Here is an 18,428-nt window from a genome sequence, read left to right on the forward strand (position 1 = left end):
ACACATTTATGAAGTAGAGAGCTACATCTGTGAAAAAAACTTATAGGTATTCTCTCTTTTAAATTCTTTCTTTAAAAAACACATTCTTTTTATCTCAAACTACCAAATGTTACTGAAATTCTTACTCTCTACAAAGGATTCTCAAAGAACGATGTCACTGAACTGGAAGGTTCTTTAAAGATCACTTAGTATGAACAGCCATTCATCCTTCTGACCTAAGATGAACTAAAATTAATAATCAGCATACCATTGAGCCAAATTTAAATTTTAAAAATGGAATTCTTCCAAAAGATTTGATTTTATCAAGCTTCTACAAGTGCATACTAGCAGTTAATTTAAATGCTCTGCAATGACTGAAACCTTAAGCACAAGTGGTTAAAACCTCAACCAGCTGGTGCTCAGTGCTATAGAAGATGGAAAGACAGCCAGCCACCAAGACCACATTTTGACACAAGAATAAATTATGACTCATCTCAGGAATCGCCCATTGCTCTGGGCTATGCATTAAGCAGTTTCTCCAAAAGACCTCCCAAGACACTGTACTTATAAACATCTGCAATGAGATGATCATTTGCATATCAAACCACAGAAGCTACTGTCTTAAAGTTAATACAGTATCTCAACTAAACAGTATGAAAATGCTTAATAAAAATATTTCCTTTTTAAATGTTTCCTATTAAAATATTTATAGAAACAAACTGACATTTTAGTGTGAACAAAACATCCATCATAAATGATAAAGCATTTGCTGCTATAAATCTGGCAGTAGCATTGTAATTAATAAAAAAAAAAAGATGGGCAACTGTAGCTCAGTACTTATGTCTCAAAATGTTTATGCGCAGATTGTGAGCAAACTCAGGTGGACACAAGTGTACCATACAATTACTAACGGCTTAATACTTTTGGCAGAGTACGTAAGTGGGCAGAGTACACAAGTCAAGATTTGCCTATCACAATGGACCAAGAAATGTTTGCTATTTAATCTTATTTTAAACCCATTCCCCTTCCTCTAATTTGGTGAGATCATAGAATTCTGAACTGGAAGGCACCTTCAAGATAAACTATTTGATCACCCTGGCCTTGGATTGAGCTCTTGAGAGAATAAGTAACTTGTTCTCACTCTTGGTTGATGGCAGAGATGGGACTAGAATTGAGAATTAAGACTCTTAATAAGCCCTGGCCGGTTTGGCTCAGTGGATAGAGCGTGGGCCTGCGGACTGAAAAGTCCCAGGTTCAATTCCGGTCAAGGGCATGTACCTTGGTTGTGGGCTCATCCCCAGTGGGAGGTGTGCAGGAGGCAGCTGATCGATGTTTCTAACTCTCTATCCCTCTCCCTTCCTCTCTGTAAAAAGTCAATAAAATATATATTTTTTTAAAAAAGACTCTTAATAAGCCAGGTTGTTGGTGTCATGGAAAAGGGCCTCCTTTCTACAGAAAACACCTCTTTGGAGTTCTTCCTTGCAACCCATTTCATGGGTGAAACTGACTTGTCTCCTCCACTTCTGTACGTTGCACTTTCTTCCACGATTTCTCACACTTACCTGACACCCAAAATATAAGGCTACCTCATTGACAACTAAGCCCTAAAAGAATATTATCCAGGGACAGCTTCCAAAATAATGCTTCTATGTCCAAACTTCAACAAGAGAACTATTCAAATAAACCGTGTTGCTTAGGAAATGGAGGGGGGAAAAAATGTATAGAAAACATTTCTTAAAATTAAATCTTGATCTTAAAGGGCGCATTCTGGTCTTATACCCTGACAACTCTATTAACAATATGCTGAATTGCGTGTGAATGAGGACAGAGATTGCAACAGCACCTGGAGAGTCACTGAAATTGTTCTGGAAGCTACAGGAGGAAACAGTATTACTACACCGGCAAAGAAGTGGGGGTCAGGTGCACCTCCCACCGTCCGGAAGGTGCGCCATTGGAACCGTCTCCTTGCAGAGGCCGGATGAGCTCTAACAGGGACACAGAAAGGGATTAAGCCCGAGAATCTGAAGAGTCCATTCGCAGAGGGTCACCACCGGCGGGCGGGCGGACGGCGCCGGAGCCCCCGGCCTGCCTTCCCCGCCGCCGGCCCGGCTAAGCCCGCTCCTGCCCGCCGCCCCGGGCGCCCGAGCCCCAGACCTGTGAGATAGTTGGTCCACTTGTACAGAACCCCCTCCATGCTTCAGAGCCCGGCGCCGCGCATCCTCCTGACCCGCCGGCCGCGGCGATGGGGTAGGCGCGCAGCCTGAACCGCCGCTCCCGGCCCCGGACCCTCCCGGGCGGCCCAGCGGCACCGAGCCCCTCAGCCCGCGCGCGCCGGTACGTGGCAGCCCTCAGAGGCCGGGGCGACGGCCGCCGCGTGGAGCTCGGGCCCCGCGAGGCGCGGGCTCAGACATCCCCGGGCGAGCCTGCCTCGTGGCGGCGGCGACGATCGTAACTGCGGCCGGCCTCCCGCTCGCGTCTTGCGCCCCGGCTGCGCCCTCCGCGCCGGGCACTCCCTCCTCCCAGCCCGCCTTCCTTGCCCCCAGGCTCCCCGCTTGTTTCATTGACCCCGACGTCTCTTTCACTTCCTGGTTGAAAGGGGCCGGCACGGCCCGGGAAACCCCTCCCCGGCGGCGCGGCTCGAGCGGCGGGCGCGGCCCGCTCTGCCCCACTCCTGACCCTGGGACTCCAGCCGGGCTCCTCTCCATCCCCCTTCGGGCCCTCGGCTGGCTCCCGACCGACCACCCCGAGGGCCTAAGACTCCGGGCCCGCCCCAGGATGAGGTCCCCAGAGGTTCTCAGGTTTTATATAACTGAGCCTCAGGTCCTTTCTGGTGGTTGTTTTTGTTGTTTTTTTGGGGGGGGGGGGCGGGGGGGCCAAGAAAATAGAAGATTTCCTATTTATGTTTCTTCGTGTCCTCACAGTCAGGGGTCCGACCAGCTATGTCCCGGGAGGCAGGGGGCTATGCGAGTCCTCGGCCAGGAATAGCCACGGGCCCCAGGGAACAGTCATCAGCGAACTACTAACCTCAGACAGCCACATCTTCATTTAGGAGATAAAACGTGGAATCAGTTTGGAGTTCGTTTTACTAAAAATGGGGGCTTTCCCCTAGCTTTTATGATTTTTAAAAATCCTGTTTGGAAATGATCATCATCTTATAGAATTGACAATGATTTTCAGATTTATGGAATTTTGCAGGGTTTCAGCAAAGCGGATGTAACGTGCTCAGTGTTGTGGCTTTTCTTAGCGTCACTGAGGTAGACAGAAAAACATCTCCCCCTCCAGGACCTAATCAAGGCCTTAGCCTTTCTGGTAAAAAGTCTTTGGATATTCGTTTGGAAATAAGGTGAATTGATGAATTGATACAGAGGTGGATAGTTGGAGAGGTAATAAATCAACTATAGTTAAATGTTGATACACTCTGAGTGGTAGGTATAAGCCCATGGTGATAGTAAAATTCAACTTTTTCTGTATGTTCGAACATTTTTCATTCTAAAATGCTGAGAGGTAACGCTGGCTTTGTGTCAGGCTTCATTGAATCCCTCGTGCATATTGGCTGTGAGATTGGAACAAAACGCCCAACACTGAAGGGACAGGAAGTCCTCCCCTTTCAATCGTTGGATTTCCACTTCCTGTGGTTTCAGTTACCAGAGGCCAACCACGGTCTGAAAATATTAAATGGAAAATTCCAGAAGTGAACAATTCATAAGTTTTCAGTTGTGCCTGTTCTGAGTAGCCTGATGGAATCTGCTGTCCTGCTCCCTCCTGCCAAAACATGAACCATCTCTTTGTCCAGCACATCCATGCTGTGGTACAGGACAATAAGCTATTTCCAAAAAGAAAGAGAGAGAGATCACAGGCACATAACTTTTATTATAGTCTGTTGTTTTAATTGTTGTTTTATTATAAGTTATTAATCTCTTACTGTGCTCAATTTATTAATTAAGCTTTATCATAGGTATGGATTACAGGAATATATATATATGGTTCAATCCTAGCCTGCTTTCAGACGTCCACGGCATCTTGGAACATATCCCCCGCAGGATAATGGGGTATGAAGATAAGAGGGGACCACTGTACCTCATTTTCTCCTCGTGTGATGTGAATAATTACCGATCTGGCAGAATTGGTAAGAAAAGTGACACTGTGCACCTCTATAAGCCCTTAAATCAAGGGAGGCCCCAGAGGTGGGAGAAAGTAACCAAACTCGCAGCAGCGAAGAATCGCTGGAGTCCGCTCTGCGGTGGAAAACTAACGGTGGGGAGCAGGGCCTTGGGGTTGTGTGTGGCTTAGCCTGGAGCCTTCTAGGACACCCCGGAACACACCCCCACACACAGGCCCGCTAGTTCTCCAGGTGTCTGCCGAGAAGCCTTTTAAGCCCAGAAATGACAACCATATCCTCTGACTACACCCCACCCGGGGCTGTTTTTTTCGCCTTTTGCCAGTTTCATTTTAGGAAACGCTAGCTTTGCTACAAGAACCCGGAGGAAACCGGCTGTAAAATCAGCGGAGCCAGCGAGAAGCGGTGCAAGTGATCAGTGTTGCCTCAGAGACTGATGACAGCCAGCCAAAGCGCCGGGTACCGGAGGGACACCGCCCGCCTCTAACTGGCAAAATTCCACGGCTGAGCGTGCAGCAGGGAGGGGAAGGGGTAGGGGGGAAGGGGCGGGGCCCCGCGCCGCCCCACCCCGACCCTTTGTGACGTAAGATAATGCTGCCACGCGTCGGAACTCCGCAGCCTGGAGGGCCACAGGATGCGAGTGACACGCGGGAGGGAACGCAGCGGTCATCTAGGGCCAACTCCAGGAATCATGCATTTCTTGCTCAGATTAACCGTTTTCTTTTGCGCGTGGGGCCTTTTTACTGCCCAGGGACAAAAGGAAGAGGAGCGCACAGAGGAAGTGAAAATAGAAGTTGTGCATCGTCCAGAAAACTGTTCTAAGACAAGCAAGAAGGGAGACCTGTTAAATGCCCATTATGACGGCTTCCTGGCTAAAGATGGCACGAAATTCTACTGCAGGTAGGAAATGCAGCGAACAGCTGTCACGTCCAGTTGATGTGCGGAATCTAGCCTCCCTCCAGGATGCAGAAGCTTAACTGGTTGGTGGGTTGGTGGGTGGGTTGGTGGGTTGGTTGGTTCTTGTTTTTTAACAGTAAGAGTTGAGACTTGTATTCCTAAGGGGGACATCAGACTGGAAGATGCAGTAGTTCTCTACTAAGCTGAATATTACTTTCTAAGTTATTAAAAATGTTGGACCAAGAAATTATCAAAAAAGACACTATGGCCCTGCTGGTGTGACTCAGTAGTTGAGCCTCGACCCATGAACTAGGAGGGCAAAAGCCCAGGTTGCGGTTGCGGGCTCGATCCTCAGTAGGGGGCATGTAGGAGGCAGCTGATCAGTGATTCTCGCTCATCATTGATATTTCTCTCTCTCTCCCTCTCCCTTCCTCTCTCTGAATCAATTAAAAATAAATACACGATGTCCGCACACACAGCCGACCATTCCCTTGGGACTTACAGAAGTAAGTCAAGGCACTGTTTGTAAGGATGTTCACACTTTTCCTTTGCCAGTTGGAGTGTCTTTACAGAGGGTTAGAGAGGGTAGTTTAAGGGATTTTGTGTGGCCTTCAGAAGTACCATATTTACAGGCTAGGGGCCACTTTCCAACTGTCAAGAAGACACACAGCAACTTTCCCTGATGACTTCTGGTCTCTATGTCCTCCACCTGACCCCTCATCCCATGACTGTCTACTCTGATTTAATTAAAGGCTTACTACTCAGAGGGAGAATGTCTTTTCTTCATCTGTACTATTACCTATAAAGATAGGAACTGGGAAAAGTTAGTTCTTCCTATCTAGAGGAAACTAGAGAAATTTAAGAAGAAAGGGTACAAGTTTTAAATAACTTTAAAATATTTATGTGGCTAAAACTGCACCATCATTTTTTAGAACAAATCCAAACAGGTTAAATGTATTATTTAGACAAGTCATGCAGCTAGGTAGGGGCAGAAGATCCATTAAAAACGTTAACTGTTGAGTAGTTTTTGTAAAAACAAAAAGAAAATGAGATGACAAATCATACCTCATTCTGGCTATTATGAGGTAAGTTTGAGCCAAACACTCCACCAAGGGGTTCAGAATGAGTGATAGTATGGAGAAAGAGATGGTTAAAGAGGATCCAATTTTAATATAACTAAATGCCCAGCTTTATTTTTTTAATCCTCATCCAAGGATATATTTATTAATTTTTAGATCAAGAGTAAGAGAGAGAGAGAAACATCAATGTGGGAGAGAAACATGGATCGGTTGCCTCCCTTATTGCCCCAACCAGTATTGAACTTGCAACCTTTTTGGTGTACAGAGGAACAATGCTCTAGCCAACTGAGCCACCCAGCTAGGGTGCCCAGTTATTGTTTTTAGTTTGATTTCATTTTTCTTGAAATCAGCTTACCTAAATGTTGCTTTTTATTATAGCCGGACACAAAATGAAGGCCACCCCAAATGGTTTGTTCTTGGTGTTGGGCAAGTCATAAAAGGCCTAGACATTGCTATGATGGATATGTGCCCTGGAGAGAAGCGAAAAGTGATAATACCCCCTTCATTTGCATATGGAAAGGAAGGCTATGGTAAGATGTTTTAATATTTATTCCTCGGTCTCAGAGAAATATTTGTACACCCATGTTCATAGCAGCACTATTCACAAAAAACAAAAAATAGAAATAACACGTGTTCTTTAACAGATGAATGGAGAAACAAAATGTGGTATTTACATACAATGGAATATTATACATCCTTAAAAGGGGAAGGAAATTCTGGCACATGCTATAACATGGATGAACCTTGAGTACGTTATGCTAAGTGAAATAAGCTAATCATCAAAAAACTAATGCTATATGATTCCACTTTAACTAGGTACCAAGAGTAGTCACATTCATTGAGACAAAAGGAGAGGGTGGTTGTCAGAGCCTGGGGAGAGGGTGGAATAGGGAATTGTTTAATGGGTATAGAGTTTCAATTTCGCAAGATGAAATAGTTCTGGAGATTGGTTGTACAACAATGTGAATATAGTTAACACTACTGAAGTATACACTTAAAATGGTTATACTGGTAAATTTTATGTTACATGTATTTTCTTCCAGTTAAAAAATTTTCAATCTCTCAAAAGGTTCAAATAAAATTTAAAAATCATAGAGGAAATAATTACAGAACTATAGGGTACAATAAACTTTAGCTGTATCTAATCCAGTCCAGCCAGCCTCCTGTTTTTACACATAAAGAAAATACAACATTGTTCAAATACAGATCTCTGGCCAGAGTTGTTCTTCCCACACAGTGTTAGCTCTCACAGTGATCATGTATATTCTACTAGAGGCTCAGTGCATGAAATTCGTGCATAGGGTGGGGGTGTCCCTCAGCCCAGCCTGCACCCTCTCCAATCTGGGACCACTCAAGGGATGTCTGACTGCCCGTTTAGGGCAGTCGGACATCCCTCTCACAATCCAGGACTGCTGGCTCCCAACTGCTCACCTGCCTGCCTTCCTGATTGCCCCTAACCGCTTCAGCCTGCCAGCCTGATCACCCCCTAACCACTCCCCTGCCAGCCTGATTGATGCCTAACTGCTTCCCTGCCAGCCCTATTGCCCCTAACTGCCCTCCCCTGCAGGCCTGGTCACCCCTAACTGCCCTCCCCTGCAGGCCTAGTCCCCCCCCCCCCCCACTGCTCTCCTTTGCAGGCCTGGGTTCTCCCCAACTGCTCTTCCCTGCAGGCCTGGGTCCCTCCTAACTGCCCTTCCCTGCTGGCCTGATCGCCCACAATTGCCCTCCCTTGCAGGCCTGGTCCCTCCCAACTGCCCTCCCATGCTGGCTATCTTGTGGTGGCCATCTTGTGTCCACATGGGGGCAGCCATCTTGTGTTGGAGTGATGGTCAATCTGCATATTACTCTTTTATTAGGTAGGATAGAGGCCTGGTGCATGGGTGGGGGCCAGCTGGTTTGCCCTGAAGGGTGTCCCAAATCAGGGTGGGGTTCCCTTGGGGTGTGGGGTGGCCTGGGCAAGTGGCCTGTGGTGGTTTGCAGGCCGGCCACACCCCCCGGCGACCCAAGCAGAGGCCCTGGTATCTGGGATTTATTTATCTTCTACAATTGAAACTTTGTAGCCTGAAGCGGAGCCAAGCCTTCTGCTCGCTCTGTGGCGGCAGCCATTTCTGTTGGGATTTATTTATCTTCTATAATTGAAACTTTGTAGCCTTAAGTGGAGGCCAAAGCAGGCCAGGGCTGCAGAAACTTGGCTTCCTCCATCGCCATGGGCAACCCTAGCCTCCTGCTCTCTCCAGCTCCGTGGCTGCCGCCATTTTTGTTGGGATTTATTTATCTTCTATAATTGAAACTTTGTAGCCTGGAGGGGAGGCCTGGGCCAGCCAGGGTGTGTGGAAAGCTTGGCTTCCTCCATCGCCGGGGAAACCCAAGCCTCCCTCCTGCTCTCTCTGTGGCCGCAGCTGTCTTGGTTGGGTTAATTTGCATACTCGCTCCTGATTGGCTGGTGGGTGTGGCTTGTGGGTGTAGCAGAGTGATGGTTAATTTGCATATTACTCTTTTATTAGATAGGATAAGCTCTACCTTTGTCATATTTGTTTTTAGCATAATGTTTATTTGTTTTTAATATAAATGTAAATGGCACATACCTTTGGGTAAGCAGTACCAAAGTCAAATCATAAAACTTGGAAAACTGAAACATGATTTTGGAGTAAAAGGATAGCACTGGAACATGGTAAAAAGAACATCTGAAATAACTGTCAGTCACTATTACCCAAATTTAGGAGAAACCTTGAAATGTGAAAGAACTGAACGGCTTCTTTCAATATCTCACCTATTTTTAAATCCGAGAGTGAGATCTGAAAATCTAGGTAAGGCAGTAAAATAGGGAAAATGTTTGCAATACATATGAAAACTCCTAATAATAAATAATAAAAATGACCTACCCTTAGGAATACACAAGTTTATAAATAAGTGGCCCACTAGTAACAACAAAAAATACAAATAACCTTTAAATTTGTGAGAATACTAAATTTTATTCATAATTAAAGAAGGTGAAATTTAAACAAAAGTAAGTCCCATTTTATGTCTTTCCTAAAAGTTGACAAAGGTATGGAAAAAACAGTAGGCTCATGCATTATTGCCGGGAATGTAAATCATTCTAACTCTCTAGCAATTTATATCAAAATTTAAAATGCATATTTTCTCTGACCCAGTAGTTCCATTACCATGAATGTGGACAAAAGTATATGTAAAAAACATTCATTGCAGTCTTTTTGGTTTCCAAAAAAGACTGGAAACTACCTTAGCATCCATCAGTAGGAAATCAGTTAAATAAATCATGGTATACCTATGAAATGGATTATTGTTCAGCCAGTAAAAAGAAGCTGTGTACAATGCAGAAACAAGTTTCTATCCTCAATGAGCTTATATGTATGAGGGAGAATCTCTCATATGCATCATGTATCTAGGTAGACTCTATCTGGAAAGATACACAGTCATCCGATGACATTATGGTCCTGGGAAGGAGGACTGAGGGTCAAGGGTGAGGAGATTTCTTCTCATTCTGTAATATATTGTACTGTTTAAATTTTTCACCATGTGCATATATTAATTTTTACAAAATTAAAATATAAAAAACCCACTAAAATTAAAACAGAGCAAATAGATAAATTTTAGAAATGGGCAGTCTGTCAGAGGGACAGTTTTGATATTTTATTCTCAATTAAGTCCTTGCTTCCTATTGCTGTGTAAGGATGTTAAAGAATCTTTAAAACCTCTTGATTCTATTTAGAGTCCTTGGTAACTCCACCTCTTTGAAATATTTAGTATATAATTAAAATAATTTAAGGTTAATTTTCTCCAATAAACTATTGTCATTAACTCCCAAATATTTCATTGAAATGTCATGCCCTCTTTGAGGCTGTTGGTTTACGCATTAAAGCGTAGTGATTCCCTCACCTCTTCTTCCCAGCAAGAGCAAGGGATCACTGCTCCAAACTGGATTGGAGGGAGATTAGTGGTGCAAGTCAGACCCAGTCAGACTTAAAGTTTCTCAAGAGACAGTTTCAGATAACTCAGCTTCATTTTCAATGCTTTTTACCAATCATTTGGTCCCAAGAAAATAGCTCCCACTGAACCATAATTTGTATATTCTATTTTTATTTTTTTAATATATTTTTATTGATTTCAGAGAGGAAGAGAGAGATAGAAACATCAATGATGAGAGGGATCCATTGATTGGCTGCCTCCTGCATGTTGGACCGAGCCTGCAACCCATGCACGTGCCCTTGACCGGAATCGAACCCGGGACCCTTCAGTCCACAGGCTGACGCTCTAACCACTGAGCAAAACCAGCCAGGGCTGTATATTCTACTTTTAATTGTAGAGGAAACGAGAAGAGAAATAAAAAATTGAAGATAAATAAAATTGAATGCAATGCTTGTCCTAAAAATGTTGTCAAAAGTTGAAGCCAATTCCGGCAACATGATAACAGGCGAAGTTTGCCTTTCAGTCTCTTTAATCTCATTTTCAGAGTTTCCCTTTCTTGTGTTTTATCATCAGATGCCTCCACATTCTGCCTTCTACCAGAGCACCTGCTTCCCCATCAGCCTGCACCCACATCCCTCATCAATAGATGTTCATCTAGTGTCCTATTACCTTAAGGCAAATGACTGCTTAGTTTATCCTTTTTGTAAACTGATTTATGCTTGAATGACTACACAAGCTGCCTAACCTCTTATTAAACCAAAAACCCTTGCTGTGGAGATGTGGAAATTTGACTGGGAGTTGGTTCATATTCAATTTGAAGTGTCTCCAAAAAATACAAAAATAATGAATTTCGCTAGTAATACCACCAACACTTTCGTTTTACACATAGAGGAACCGAGGCCCAAACAAAAGTGTGTGTTGTTTAGAATGTAATTAACTGCAAGTTTGCCTGCACTACAATAGCTTGGATTAGATTATTTTAAAAGTTGCAGTGTAGACCATAAGTAACTGCTTAACAAAACTTCTTGCTCAAACAAGCTTTTAAAAATAAGTTATTAAGAACTAACGTAAGTTATAACTTTGTTTTAGGTAGTACTTGAAGAAGTCTTTCTTCTGCACAATGTCCTTGCCTCATGTCGCAGAACACCCCTGCATGTCTTGAAATGCATGTGACTTGTTTGTGCTTTAATTAACAGTACATGTGGTATGTATAGATTCTTCACATTAACTCCTATGTCTTTGATCTACTTCTCTAAATACAAGTAATTCTATAGCAAATGCACATTTCTCTTCTTTATACTATAGTTTTTTGCAAGAAAAAATAAGAATTGGCAATATTTTCTATGTTTATAGTAGAATTGTTCAGAAACTTCAACCTGTAATATTTTTTTCTTAAGAAATTTGAATTTCTATTTGGAATTTGTTTTTAATTATTGTTTTGTTATAAGAAGATCGTAACTGGATGGAATAGGAATGGGTTTTAAAAAGTGATCATTGAGTCAATCTCTAGCTCTTTTATGCTAAAATCAGGTAATAGGTGCTACTTTGCTTGGGATGGTCACATTAGTCACGTGATGCACAGGAAGCTTCTTCTATGTCCTGGCTTTGAGATGACTGATGATGATCTCTCCTTTTGCCTGTAACTTTCAAATTCTTTGGAATATATATATAAGCACTTTAGCAAGAATTCTCTGGGTTTTTTTATTAAAGAAATTACTGTTTTCTTAAAAGAACAAAATTAGCCATTTTAAAAATAAAGGATAGTTGTCATTCATTCAACAAATAGTTGAGTGTTAAGAATCAGGCATTCTGAGAGACTCTAGGAATATACCAGTGACACAAACCACCCACAGCCTCTTACCAAGTCATTTCTACAGGTTATTTTTATGAAATGAACATCTGAAATAGCCAAAACCTACTTACTAAAATCATCTGTGATATCAGTTAATAGATTAACTTTATTAAGGAGATCTGTTCAACTTAATACTTAATTTTTTTATTGTGTTTAGAAATTTCTTCATAAAATTGTTACTGGTTTATTCTGTCATTACACTTTATTTTTAATATCTATAAAGAATTTGAAAGACAAATAGATTGATATATATGTTTTATTTATGCTCCCAAATAACTATATAAAGTCATTTTCTAAAAGATTACTGATCTATGCTTTGAGATTTTTCTGCCCAGGCATTTCTTCTCTCTACTAGCTCTCTCCTTTAAAATGATGGGTATATTAATAAAAATTACATGATTTATATTTATTTTCATTTAATTAGGAAATAATGGTCCCCTAAGTTCTTAGAACTGACTTTGTTTAAAAACATATGTAAAATATTTCTAAAAAGTATTTAGAACACAATTTTTATAAATATAAAATAATATAATCATAATGCTGTAATGGCTACTTGTGAATAAATATTTGAACATTATCTTCATGTAAGTTAAACTGTTAAAATTTATACTTTTAGCAGAAGGCAAGATTCCACCTGATGCGACATTGATTTTTGAGATTGAACTTTATGCTGTGACCAAAGGACCACGAAGTATTGAAACATTTAAGCAGATAGACACAGACAATGACAGGCAACTCTCCAAGACCGAGGTAATTCAAACAGATTTCGTGTGCACAGCCTAATTTTTTATCACACTTTAAGTGCATTTTTGTTACAATTCTTATTTTTTTACTTCTACCTAGTATGGACTGATTACTTAGCTTTTAATAGAAGAGCTGGTTACAAAAAATTGGAGCTCCAAGAAGAAAATAAGCTTTTTCAAAACAAAACTTAGTCATTCTGTTCAATTTCTTCTCTCCTTACAAGAGGGCCATTACAATACCATACTAATATCTAGGAGACATTTCCAGCATCTAGACTACAGGACCAGATCTCTTTTAAGCAGCACTGTAGGAATGTCTAACAGGGCAAATAATTCCCACCTCATAGGATTGTGAGGATTATATGCGGTTATGAAAAAAGCTACCAAGAATTTAAATTGTGTATATTGAAAAGTTAGTAAACAGGACCCAGGAGTTCAGCTACCTAGCTTCTGCACCCCAGTTAGTCTTATATATGAATTAAGGAATTAATAAAGATCTTGCAATAATAATTTTTCATACTTTCTCAGTACCAGGTATAGTTATAAACCCAGTAGTGTGTGACCTTGACAGTATATGAGGTAGACACTATTGCCATAATCTCCATTTTATAGAGGGTGCAAATGACACCCAGACAGGTTAAGTAACTAGCTTAAGGCCACACAGCTCTAAGTGGCAAAACCAGACTGCAAACTCAGCAATCTGACTCCACTATCATGTTCTTCATCATGAGCCCACCCTGCCTTTTTCAGGGACTTGACATCATGAATGTTTCAAGGCTAATGTTTATTTCATTGAAGTCTGGTGCCTTGTCTCCCCTCCCATTTGGAGGCAGTTTAACATGCATAACTCTTATCACTTAAATAATAAAAGACAACTGGGATCCAGCCAGGTGTGGCACAGCAGTTGAGCACAGGTCATGAGTTTGATTCCCTGTCAGGGAATATGTCCGGGTTGCCAGCTCAATCCCTAGTAGGAGGCATGCAGGAGGCAGCCTACTGCTGATTCTCTCTCATCATTTATGTTTCTATCTCTCTCCCTCTTCCTTCCTCTCTGAAATCAATAAAAATATATTTTAAAAAATAAGAAGCAGCAATCACTAAAAAAAAAAAAAAAAAAAAAAAAGGCAACTGTGTCATTGACTCAAGGGATAAAAAAAGTAAGACCCGCCCTAGCCAGTTTGGCTCAGTGGATAGAGCGTTGGCCTGCGGACTGGAGGGTCCCAGGTTCGATTTTTTTCAAGGGCATGTACCTTGTTTGCGGGCACATCCCCAGTAGGGAGTGTGCAGGAGGCAGCTGATCGATGTTTCTAACTCTCTATCCCTCTCCCTTCCTCTCTGTAAAAAATCAGTAAAATATATTTTTTCAAAAAGTAAGACCCTTTTCTGTTTCTTTTTCTCTTCCTTCTCCAATCGTTTGCCCACCCTAATTCTACTTCCTCCTCCAAGATCTTAGTAAGGACTTTTTCCTGAAGCTCTTTGGTTGATCAATAACAGAAGAGGGATAAGAGAAGGGGAACATGCCCCTTTCCTTAAGAGTAGCGATTAGAGGTGTGGCAAACTGTTCCCAGTACAATACTTTCTGTCCACTCATCACCCTTTTTAGAATGAACAGCAGCTGCAGATGAATTCACATAGTACTCAAGAGCTCAGCCTGTGCACACAGACCACTCAATATCACTTGTACACCAACAGACACATTCTTCAGTATGAATACCCCTCAGTAGACCTTAGGGGATCTTCAGTTCTTTTATGGAAAATAAAAATAGAGATTGTCCAAAATAGAGACCTGCTTACGTACATTTTGCCCAGATTTGGCTACATTCTTGGGTATCAGGGATTAGCTGCATTATCACTAGATAGATAAGAGTGATTTTAACATGCTTGATTTTCATAACAATCGCTATCTTTCCTTGACACCTGTAAACATGACTAATCTTCACATCAATCCTACAGTATAGATTCTATTTCCTTGCTTTTTTTTCAAATATATTTTTATTGATTCCTTTAACTGATGATAAAACTGAGGTTCAGAGAGGTTAAATTATTTATCCAAGACCACACAACCAGTACATGGTAAAGCCTAGATTTCACACATGAACTAAAATAAACTACTTTCCTTCATCATCAGAAAGATTTAGTCAGTTATTTATTCAGTATAAGTCAGGTGGAGGAGTAGGGGAATACAGCATTATTAATAAATTACGAAGTGGAAAGAATATGGACCCCATTGCCAGCAAAATTATGCACTGCCTTTTTGTACCTCTTCACTGCAGTATATTAGAAAAGTACATTTGGATAGTAGCCAGTTCTGATGAGGAAAGTATATTTTATTTATTTAGAAACTGAGGAATATTTTATGCTATTTAAAATTCTTTATACCTACATAGGATTTCTAAGGCTCACTTGGAAGAAAATGTATCTTCATCATATAGGACCAAAGTCCCATTTGAGAACAGTTGATAGATCCATTAGTCATTCTAACTAGAGTCTACCAGCTAAGGATTGAGTTTGGGATATGGATTGCTCAAAACCTCTCAGGGTTCAACTTTAGCCTTTACATATACTCTTGCCTCTACAATGCCCAGCTGAACATTATTTCTAGATCATTGTGCATTGATTTCTTCAATTATTATATATCAGCGCTTTCTAATGAAAATATAATTGAGTCCCACCACATCTTAAAAAAAAAAGAAACAGGTGAAATTAATTTTAATGATATGTTTTGTTTAACTCAGTATATCTAAAATATTACCATTTCACATTAAATCAATATAAAAATTACCAAGATATTTTTATTACCTTCAAAATTTGTTGTGTATTTTATCCTCAAATAGCATATCTCATTTTTATTTAACCACACTTCAAGTGCTTAGTAGTTGTCTGTGGCTAGTAGCTGCTATGTTAGGCAGTGTTTATAATAATGTCTTTGCTTAGAGAAATATCATATTATAGAGAAAAGGAAATACTTCAGAATTCCTGTTCTTTATTTGACATTATTGTTAGAGAGATTGTTGTAGTTTGCAGATTTGGAGGAGCTATAGAAGCATAGAACAATTAAGAAAATTATATTTTAAAACTTGTCGTTGGTTTTATTGATGATGCAGCATATTTATTAATTTTAGAGATCATAGAAACACCAATTTGTATTTTATTCATTAATGGAAATCTTTAGTGAATTTCCTTTGATAATGTGGACAGTATAGATTATTAGAAAGCATTTAGTTTCAACAAAATTCAATTCATATATTAATCTTTGAACATATAACACTAACCGTCTATAACTCCAGGGCAAGATTGGTTTCTCTTCAGAGAATTGCTTCAAAGATTAAAAAAGTAAGACCTCAAACAGCTTTTTAAAATTTTATTTCACTTATTATAAGCATTCTTCCTTATGAGTTTCTTTATGAAACATTTTTTCAAAATTACTAGAAATGTATTGTGAATTCTTCTTATTAATGAAATGTTATTTTGGCCCTCTAGATAGATCAGTACCTGAAAAAAGACTTTGAAAAAGATGATAAGCCACGTGACAAGTCATATCAGAATGCAGTTTTAGAAGATATTTTTAAGAAGAATGACCATGATGGTGATGGCTTCATTTCTCCCAAGGAATACAATGTATATCAACATGATGAACTATAGCATATTTTTATTTCTCAGTTTTCTTAGCTACTTACTGTACTTTATATATAAAATAAAGTCACTTTCTCCAAGTTGTATTTTCTACTTCACCCCATGAGAACATATTTTGATCTCCTCAATACCTGTAACTTTGGAATAAATGTGAGGCTATTTTGCAAATTTAATTCTGTGAACATGAGTTGCAGAACCATGAAACTGACCTGTGTGTCCCAGTGGACTATTTTCCCACTTTAAGAGGTAGGAGGACATCTATAGCAAAATCTACAAAACTCTTCCCAACTCTAACCTAACAACATGTGCACATGTTGTAAGTAACCATTTTTTAATGTTTTAAATGTTAAAATGCCCATATTGTTAAATTTTTCAATAGGGACCAAGGAATTACCATTTCACTGTTTATACTTCTCATAGTATACGAGTAGGTAGTAGTATGTAAAAAGCATAGAACTGAAGAGTCTATTTTTGGTGTGCATGCAGGAAAATATAAGTTGTATAACCCTGTCTCACAGAGAGCTTCAACACGGTCTCTGTACTTTTGATGCAAGCTTCTGACTTTATATATTTGTTCCAATGGGGGATTGTTAAAGATGTTTGATCAAATCGTGCCTCTTATAGCAGATATAATACAGTCTAGACTGCTCTGAAGTCTTGTACTCCTTTAGACATCATGATAAATGTGCCACTCCTCATCTCATAGGCTTTTATATCTACCATCCCTAACTTTTTGTCTTGATTTTAAATTGATGTCATGGTATTTTGTAGTTTGCAGTTACTTTTCTCTAGTATTTCTATCCTATGTCACTTCATTTCACAATGATTTTGTTATTAATCATGAATTAACATTACAAACTTACATGGCATCAAATTTTTGATAAATGTATAAGAATTTATTTTACACATGAGGATACATGAGAATATCAAATGAGGATAGAAATGAGGATTCATAAATATCTCTCAGAACTATGTGTTAAATGTTTTAAACATTTTCAAAGGAGAAAAAAAAATAAATGTCCCATGGCAATTTCGTGTCATGGTCAAATCATGACATGGTACAACTTGTGGAGAAAAAGAGGTAAGAGATGCTGTAGATGCAGCTGGTACCAAAGAAGAGCACATGTTTATTGGAACATGTAAGGTTTAGCCTGCTGCATGTATAGGAAGGAAGGGTCAGGCAGTAAATAGCTCTATTCAAACCAGGTGAGTTCAAAACAAAACTTTTCCATTTTCTGAAACTTGTTCTTTCCAAACCACTGTATCTTTTAACCTCTTTTGATATACTGCCAGAAAATCTGTTACTTAAAAGTGTAGGGATAACACAAAACCCACCAGATTAGTGGATGTCACATAGGCATAGCACAAAGTTTGACACTTCATAAAACAAAAACATTTACTATTTTTTCTTTCCTGCCAATATTGCATCATTCCTCTGCCCGGTTTTATAACTTCTCACTTGCTTAGTCAATTCTTTCATCTCTTTAGTTTCTTCAGAAAAACCTGCTCAGTGGAAGTAAACTAAGTTGATAATATTATACTTTGGTTTGGAAACTGCCCCCACTTTTTTTTATATAAAAAAGTCACTAGACCCTTGTTTGGTCTGTATCCTCATATTTGCACTAGAATCATATACTCTGTCTAAAATAAAATACAGTGACCAAAGATATAAATGGAAATTATCAGATAATACAAACTATAATTCTAACCTTTCTGTTCCATTGTTTTCATACAAAGTGCTTTTAAACTTATCTTTTAAAAGATTATAGTTGATATTAAATGAATACGGAGATTGATTCTGAAACTAATCACACTTAGTTAAAAAATAAAATTTTAATCATTCTACATGCTTATAGTGCACAAGTAGTTCGTATTTACATGACTGCATTACGCCTTCATCGGCATATGCCTAGTAATGAGTGGTGTAATTATACACTGTGAGTTCTAGAATTTGAACATATTATTTTTGCAGTTATTTTCATTAAGGGTATATAGTAAATAATTTTAGGTTGTTTATGACAAATTTCAGATGTCTTACAGAGTAGATGAAAAAGATCTCTTAGAACTAAATATGTTAAATGTTTAAAATATTTTCAGGGGAGAAAAGAAATAAACATTTCCTAGCTGTCTTAACTTTAAAATGACAGCAGTGAGTTTTATAGAGCCAAACTAGCCAGCTTTTGTACATGGCAGCCCATTGC

The 18,428-nt window shown here is 39.8% G+C and overlaps 2 protein-coding genes across 8 annotated transcripts in view; one reads left to right on the forward strand and one right to left on the reverse strand.

Moving 5' to 3' along the window:
* PLEKHA3 (pleckstrin homology domain containing A3) overlaps positions 1-2,556 on the reverse strand; it is a 33,978-nt gene extending 31,422 nt beyond the window's left edge. Inside the window, exon 1 of the mRNA XM_080668881.1 lies at positions 2,134-2,556. Coding sequence (XP_080525007.1) covers positions 2,134-2,173 — 40 coding nt within the window. The 5' untranslated portion in view covers positions 2,174-2,556. The remainder of the gene's footprint in view (positions 1-2,133) is intronic.
* A 2,074-nt stretch (positions 2,557-4,630) lies between these two features.
* On the forward strand, positions 4,631-16,325 carry FKBP7 (FKBP prolyl isomerase 7). 7 transcript variants are annotated; one of them, XR_013960632.1, is made up of 5 exons: positions 4,631-4,996; positions 6,451-6,602; positions 11,089-11,203; positions 12,468-12,601; positions 16,075-16,325. XR_013960632.1 is itself a non-coding variant. In XM_080668886.1 (5 exons), the coding sequence occupies exons 1-5, from the start codon at positions 4,731-4,733 to the stop codon at positions 16,234-16,236; spliced, it is 798 nt and encodes a 265-aa protein (XP_080525012.1). In that variant the 5' UTR covers positions 4,631-4,730; the 3' UTR covers positions 16,237-16,325. The 7 variants fall into 7 exon arrangements, 5 of the variants coding, with proteins under 5 accessions (XP_080525012.1, XP_080525008.1, XP_080525009.1 ...); XR_013960633.1 differs by having other exon boundaries at positions 12,471-12,601; XM_080668886.1 differs by lacking the exon at positions 11,089-11,203 and adding an exon at positions 10,573-10,656.
* The last annotated feature ends 2,103 nt before the right edge of the window (positions 16,326-18,428 follow it).

This window comes from Plecotus auritus (assembly GCF_963455305.1).
Source record: "Plecotus auritus genome assembly, chromosome: 5".
In the NCBI taxonomy this organism is placed as follows: Eukaryota; Metazoa; Chordata; class Mammalia; order Chiroptera; family Vespertilionidae; genus Plecotus; species Plecotus auritus.

Bases quoted from the DNA above. Each gene is read 5' to 3' on its own strand.
- FKBP7 (XM_080668886.1), top strand. From the start codon at position 4,731: ATGCGAGTGACACGCGGGAGGGAACGCAGCGGTCATCTAGGGCCAACT. The intron at 10,657-12,467 runs GTGTCCTATTAC...TTATACTTTTAG, and splicing joins CATCAATAGATGTTCATCTA to CAGAAGGCAAGATTCCACCT. The intron at 12,602-16,074 runs GTAATTCAAACA...TTGGCCCTCTAG, and splicing joins GGCAACTCTCCAAGACCGAG to ATAGATCAGTACCTGAAAAA.